Here is a 7,432-nt window from a genome sequence, read left to right as displayed (position 1 = left end):
AGAGAAGAGAATTTGGAGATGATTCATTGAAAGGAATGTGTGAAATATGTTAGAGATTCTGTTGTAAATCATTCAAGATTAATGACTCCAGAGGCATGGAGTGTTTGAACTGTGTGGAAAGAAGGATCGGTGGGATATTAGGGCAGAGCTGTTATCTGGTCATTTGCCTCTGATTAGTTATTTTATTTATTAGATATTCTATCTAGTCCCTGGTTAGTTGATTTTATCAGGTTTTTGAGGGGTTGTCCTTGATCCCTCTGTCTCCTATAGTTCTTCTCCTTTATCCAAGGGATTCCCTGAGCTCTGCCTAATGTTTGGCTATGCATCTCTGTATCTGATTCCATCAGTTGCTGGATGGAATCTCGTTGATGACAATTGGGTTAGACACCAATCTATGAGTAAAGGAGAATATCATTAGTAATTCTTTCTCTTTTATTTCCCCCTTGTCATATTTGATTCTATCCTAGGTATCTGGGCTATTCAAATTCTGTGTTGGTTCTGGACCTCAAGGCAGTGTCATGGGTGGTCTTCCTCTCTTGGCATGGGAATTAAACTTGATTAGTCATTGGTTGGCCACTCCCACAATTTTTGAGCCACTTTTACCTAACACATCTTGTAGGCAGGACAAATGTAGGTGAAAGGTTTTGTGGCTCATTTGGTGTTCTAATCCCTCCACTGGAAGTCTTGCCTAGTTGTAGGAGATGGCCAGGTTCTGGCTCCATACTACCTCCCACCCATTGCTAGGAGTCTTAGCTAGGCTTGTAGGACCCCAAGAAGGAGCCCCCCACTCAAGTCTCAGGACTCAGGGTTACCCAGAGAAACAAGAGAGACTTCCTTGATGTAAAAGCATGAGGTAGCTTTAATGGCAGAGCTCTGGGTTGGCAAGTATCTCACACAGGAGACAGAGGATTCAACCCTGAGACTCAAAAACTCGGGGTTTTTAATAGGGTAGGGGTTAGGGGCTAAGAAGAATTGGCGAGGTTACACATGATCCTCCCATTCAAACATCAGCAACATGATTATGAGTCAGCAGAGTAGTACATGCAGGCCCGGGCTTATAACAATTCTAAAGCCTGGGGCTTCTTTGAGTCAACAATGCATCTGGTTAATATTTCAGCTTTTAACTGTTCTCTCTATAGAAAGGGGGGCAAGCAGGAGGCACCAGGCTGCTGGATGGTCAATGAGTCAGCCAAGATAGAACCAGTTCCTGCTTTCCTTTCCTTATCTTTTACGACCTGATGACCTAGCTTCAAGAAGGACTCCAGTGTGCCCGGGCTTGTTTGACATACATTACATGAATCACAGGTCTCAAGTTTTGTTTCCTTTCAGGCTCACTCTAGTAGATTCCAGGAGTTTTCATTGCATTGTGTTTCTATCTCATCCCTGAGATGCTCTCCCCTCCCCAATTCCAGTGGTCTTTCTCAGTACCCTCTCCTTCTAATCTTCCCCAATTTGACCCCTTTTGACCCCTAACCATGACAATGTCTATTCTATTTTCCTTTGAGACCTCTTTGTTACTTAGCTTCTTTGAGTCTGTGGATTGTAATATAGTTATCCTTTACTTTATAGCTAATATCAACTTATGAGAACATGCCATGATTATCTTTTAGGATCTGAGTTACCTCTCTCAGGTTTTGTCTAATCTCACTCAGGATGATTTTTTTCTTGGTCCATTCATTTGGATGGCAACTCTTAATAAATATTCCATCAACTGAAGGGAAGGAGACATTCTTAACAAAGAGAATGACTGCAGAGGAACATCCAATAAACCAAGACACTTAAGCCTATTTATTTAGCTGTGTGAATTAACTCTTTGATTTCTTCCAAGTACCTGCTTGGATATTTCAATGCCTTATAAGTGTAGATTTCATACCTTTCCCCCAAACTCTGTAATTCTATAAACTAGTTCCGGGATACCCACCCACATATCCTGAGCCACATTTTTCTCCAAATGCCAGCTGTTTGGCATCTACATCTGTGCTGCTAGCAAAGGCTCTCTCTGCCTCATACTGATGGAAAAAAAGTTCAATCAATAGCATAGGATGTACTGCCAACATTCAGAACCATGAAATAAGAACAATTGCTTTTTCCAAGCATAGGTTCTGAAACAATATATTTTATTTTATTTATTCTTTTCTCTTATAATTCATCCTAACCACAGCCTCCCCTGCAATTGTGTTCTTTGGATATTTCATTACTGTTCTGCCTGAAATCAATGCAGCAGCAGTTCCTTTTAGAAGTGGTTATACAGCTCTTCTGCAAACAAGAACCACCTTTAGGTCTGTGCTTCCTAAGGCCTAAGGTGGAGGAGCACTGTCACACCCTGCACTATATGACTTGTATGATTCAGGTAGATATTCCATTACCTAGGAGTGTATTTCCTCTTAGTATCAGGATAAAGAATATGCATCATGGCTGGATAGAATTTCAGGTTCTCTTTATTCTTTTCCTAAAAAACAAACAAACAAACCCGACCCCAACCCCGGAAAACAAAAACAACTCTCCCCCCAAATAACTGCTTCTGCTTTTAGCACTGTACCTGATCAATATTTTGGGAATATAGATGGCAGTGTTTTGTGTGTGTATCTCTCTCTTTCTCTCTCTCTCTCTCTCTCTCTCTCTCTCTCTCTCTCTCTCTCTCTCTCTCTCTCTCTCTCTCTGTGTGTGTGTGTGTGTGTGTGTGTGTTAGTGTGTGTTTGTGTGTGTGTATTTGGTGTTTTGTTTTGTTTTGTTGTTGTATTTTTTTCCTCATTTGATTTAGAGTTTTGAAGTTTTGATGTAAATATTTCAAAAATCTGATTCAGGTAGAATCTGCAACGATAACTCAACACAAGATGATTTCCCATGGCTAGAATCCTATAATCTTATAAAAGCTTGCATATTGCTATAGTTCTTCAGGGCGTGTGGTTAGACCTACATCACCTGTAACAGGGCTCTACTAATAGAGGTACGGGCCTCCAGGCCCAAGCACTTGAGATTGATTGCTGGGACCCATATGGTAGAAGCAAAGAACTGACTCCCACAAATTGACCTCTTAACTTCTACACTCACACCTTGGCATGTGCTTCTCCCCACCCAACTAACTATGTAAATGCAGTAAAAATAATAAATTCAAAAGCAATTCTACAATACATCTCATACAACTTATGTGACTTAGCAAGATTATGAAAAGATGATGGAGAATGAGCAGAAGGCAGACATCCAATGGTGGCTAAGTGAGTCATAAAAGATCTACTGTGTAAAGACCCTTGATCTTGCCTTATGGTACATGCAGTAGCTAATGAGAATTATTCATAATAATGTCATCATTTGTCAGCTCTTAGCCTCAAGTGCTAAAAATAATGGCACTTTCCCTGAAGTGACTCAGTCACAACAGTGGCATTTTTGAATACACTTTTCCATATTACCAGCAGCATTGACAGTTCTGACAAGCTGAAGTGTTTAGCTGAGGTTGAGAGAGTACGCCTGTATTTTTCCAGAACAACTGCTGGCTGCTTCAGAAACTTTAAATATTTCATTTTCCTTGTCATCCTTTTCTTCTCTCTCTCTCTCTCTCTCTCTCTCTCTCTCTATATATATATATATATATATATATATATATATTAAATGTTGAACACACAGACAGCCCTACTGATTGAATGAAATAGTAAAGGGACAGGGATGGGAAGAGTCTGTAAATGCACTGATAGTATTTTCTGTGACTAATGAATGCTAGAATTTGTCTTAAGAGGGAACAGTGCTGCATCTTCTCTTGGAAATTTGGCATATGTAGGAGAAGACGGTAGAGGGGTGAACAGGTTAAAGAACTTGTAGAAAAAAAGGAACAAACAATGTCTACAGGAAGAGTTTTGAAATACTGTCTGTTGGTTATTAAATCTATATAGATAGCTAATAAATAAAATCCAATGTATGAGTCTGAACTAACTTTATATCTCCCTGCCTGAGATTTCAGACTTTTAATGATCTGATCAACCCATCTACTTTACTCTTATTATATTATTTATATGTGATGGTTTCTTGTTCTGCACCCTAGGGAGTCCCAAGGGGAACACCCAATGAGGTCTGCTAAATAAATTTCTAATTAATTCTCAGGATATTTGTTCTCTTTTCCCTGTTTCCATTGAATGATAATTGAAGGGAAGCAAAGAAAAAAAGGCACTGAGGAGACTGGATGCCACTCTGCCACCACAATCTGTCCAGGGAGAGTAGCATCATTTTTACAGGGAATATGATTGATTCAAAAAGGCAAAGAATGTAGGTCAAATTTGACATTATCCAAAGAAAAGAAAGATGAAGGGGGAAACTATGCTGAGTATGGTCACAGGTAGCCCAGTGATGTTAGCACAGGGGTATTATTTCACCATATTTATGGAATAATATCTATAGTAAATAGAAGCCCCTAGCCCCATGGCTTACTAAGGGGGCACTTGTTATCTTTTGCTTCTCTTCTTTCTAACAAACTTGTAAATGTATGAGGAAAATACCCCTCCACTTCTGAAAAAGAAAAGTGTAAATGGCTTTAAACACTATCAACAAAGTAAGGATGAACTAAAGAGGGACAAATAATGCAAAACCTTGAATTTAAGACAAATAGAGGCTCTCATGAAAAAAGGCTTATGGTGCCAGTCAAGAAAGAGATTTATCAAACAATTGGAAAAGCTCCAAGTACCACAATGACTGGAAGCAAGAGGACAGAAAAGGACTGTGAGTCACAAGACTCAACCTAGTAATGATAGCCAAGGGTGGGATATTTTCTATTTGGTAGAGTCTCTGTACAGTCAGTTATGGATGAATTTGCACTTATGTTAGGAACTTCCTGGACCAGCCCATTACAGGGAAATCCACTCCCTACGGGGTGAGGCAGGCAATCCTATAAAAAAGAGTCTCAGTGCTTGACTTCAGTATTCCTGGTACCCAAGCATTTGTCTGCACTGGAGAACCTGGTGAGTCTGATTTCTTAAGTTCTTGAAAGGGTCTGCTTTTTTGGGTACTCTCATGAGCACAGTAAGTTCAGTGGGTCCAAATTGATCAAGGGATGAGTATAACTTAGAAGGTGCAACTTTAGGAATGGAGGATATGATGTGCTGTGCAAGCATGCTTTTGCTTTTGTTTGAGCTATAATTTGATATCCATGGAAAAGCAAAATAATTGAGAAAGTTGTGATTTGAGAGGAAAACAAAACAAAATTTGTGTTTTCCTTTTATCATATCTTGATGGATATGGTTAATCCCTTTCAAAGGCTTATGCCACAAGCTGATGAGAATCCCACCTATTCTCTCAACAGCTGTTTGTATTGTCCATCATTCCACCTGGAATATCCTAGCATTTGATGGGTACTTTCTAAAAGAATGTCAAGGTTATGAGGATATTCTGTTCACATAAATAGTATTTTCCATTGTTTTGAAACAGAAATAGATTCTTAGGGAAAATGACATGAGATTTTCAAAAAAAGGTTTGCTGAAGCTGATGGAAAAAAATGTGTAAGTAAAAGAGGCAATCCAGGACCTCCTAAAATCAGTGTGGGAAATTTGCATGCACACATAGGTACACAGGGTTCTACAGTCCCAAAAGCCTAGTTTCTCCATAGGGATCACCTCTTTTGAAAACTCTCATGTAATATCTTTCAGATTCTGAGACTCCAGTACAATGTCTTACTACCAGCCGCAATGCAATCAGCCGTGCCAGCCTCCTCCTGTGTGCCCACCCCTGAAGTGCCCTGACCCTTGTCCTCCCCAAGTGTGGCCTGGGCCTTGTCGTCCTATAGTGTGCTATGACCCCTGTCTTCCTTCAGTGTGGTCTGGGCCTTGTCGTCCTGTAGTGTGCTATGAGCAATGCCCCCCCAAGCCCTGGCAGTCAACATGCCCTCCTGTGCAATTTCCACCATGCCAGCAGAAGTGACCACCCAACAAGTGAGGGCCTCCCAGTCATCAGGTCCAGGGGAAGTGAAAGAAATCTGTCTCACCGGCTCACCGACTCCATAGCAACACTTTCATCCTCCTTTGAAAGCCTGTCCTGGATGCAGAAGAATCTTCTCCACCCTTCATCCTCCTTGTGCTTATGATGTCTCCTCACAGAGAAGTCATGTTTCTCAGGCTGATCTGCTGCTTTCCTGGGGCTGCTGAGAATGATCTTTTCTCCTGTTTTAGTGCACCAAGGAAGCACAACAGGTGTCTACTCTGTGCTTTCAGAGGAGCCTTCTCAACCTGCCTGTTACCTGATCAGGGCAATGGTCACTGCTGTTTCATTTCCTGAAAAAGGACCCCTTTGGTGATGGTCTAATAAATACTTTTTTTCTTACAAAACTGCCTAATATTGTATTATTATTTTGGTTTTTTTCTATCCTGTGGGAGAGAGTTTAAATTTTAATTAAATGTTTCCTAAATGTAGTCACATCAAAGACCAATTCAACCTTTTCCTTTCCATTGGTTAGGTGATTTTTTTATATTTCAAATATTTTCCCCCTGCCTGGTTTCCCCTTGCAAACCCCCTGTACCACCATCTCCTTCCCCCAGTTCAATCTAATTTCAAAGTTATGTTTTGACCATATAAAGATTTCATTGTTTTGAAGACCAAATTTCTTAACTTCTTGAAATATTATCATTTTAAATATAAGGTAAAACACTATCATCAGTCAGCCACCTATTTGTCTACAATTGAAAGACCCACAACGTGAGGACTCCCTCACGTTCTGACTCAGGAGAGGCGACACCCCAAATCACACAAGAAATGGTCTTGCTGTAAACTGCAAGAGGACTTTTATTCAAGAGCTCTCTTGGGCCCACTGTCATATACCACGCAGGGGTAGAGGACTGTTGCGCCCCGAGTAGCTGGATAAGGGGGTATTTAAAGGGAGAAACCACAACTCAAGGAAGTGGGGAGGGCGTTGTTGGAAAATACCAAAAATACCAGTTAAGAGTCCCAAGGAAGTGCAAAGTCACAAGAGTCGCAAGGAATACCTGGTAATTGTACATGTTATCCGTCAAGACAATTTCTAAGAGCCCCTTACAATAGCACATTTGCATAGCGGGTTCTGGCAATGGTCAGGGTGACTTTCTTTGAATGAACACTCTTTGAATCCAGGAAGCAGGTGGGTGGAGGAATGTGTCTATCTGTTTTATGATTAGCATACCTTGGAGCAATGAGTCACAGAGCTCACACAATTAATTACTAATTTTCATCTTTAGTATACATTTGAATTGTCACCTATGGTATACTTACTGTCAGACCCCAAAGCATTCTATAGAGTTCAGTGATTGTCCATGCACTAGCAGAAGCAGCTCTCCATCATTATCAGCAATACCCCTGTGTCACTTTCTCATAATTACTCAGCAAATAATATTTTAAAAGTACATTATTCTTCCCCAATGCCTTCTTTCTTCATTAATTTACTACATTTCTTTTTGATACTAAAGAAAGAGGGTTTTGTGGTACT

The 7,432-nt window shown here is 40.4% G+C and overlaps 1 protein-coding gene across 1 annotated transcript; it reads left to right on the top strand.

Annotated features, from left to right (window-relative positions):
- The first annotated feature begins 5,646 nt into the window (after positions 1 to 5,646).
- On the top strand, positions 5,647 to 5,898 carry LOC110287918 (small proline-rich protein 2A3). Its single transcript, XM_085835325.1, has one exon. It carries the CDS (start codon positions 5,647 to 5,649, stop codon positions 5,896 to 5,898), a length of 252 nt encoding a protein of 83 aa, XP_085691451.1.
- Positions 5,899 to 7,432: the final 1,534 nt, after the last annotated feature.

Source organism: Mus caroli, unplaced genomic scaffold (genome assembly GCF_978045245.1).
Source record: "Mus caroli unplaced genomic scaffold, Mus_caroli_1 scaffold_3, whole genome shotgun sequence".
NCBI classification, from domain to species: domain Eukaryota; kingdom Metazoa; phylum Chordata; class Mammalia; order Rodentia; family Muridae; genus Mus; species Mus caroli.
The sequence above is the reverse complement of the archived record's forward strand: the minus strand, read 5'-3'. Positions and strand labels throughout refer to the sequence as shown.

Coding starts and splice junctions, on each gene's coding strand:
- LOC110287918 (XM_085835325.1), top strand. CDS start 5,647: ATGTCTTACTACCAGCCGCAATGCAATCAGCCGTGCCAGCCTCCTCCT.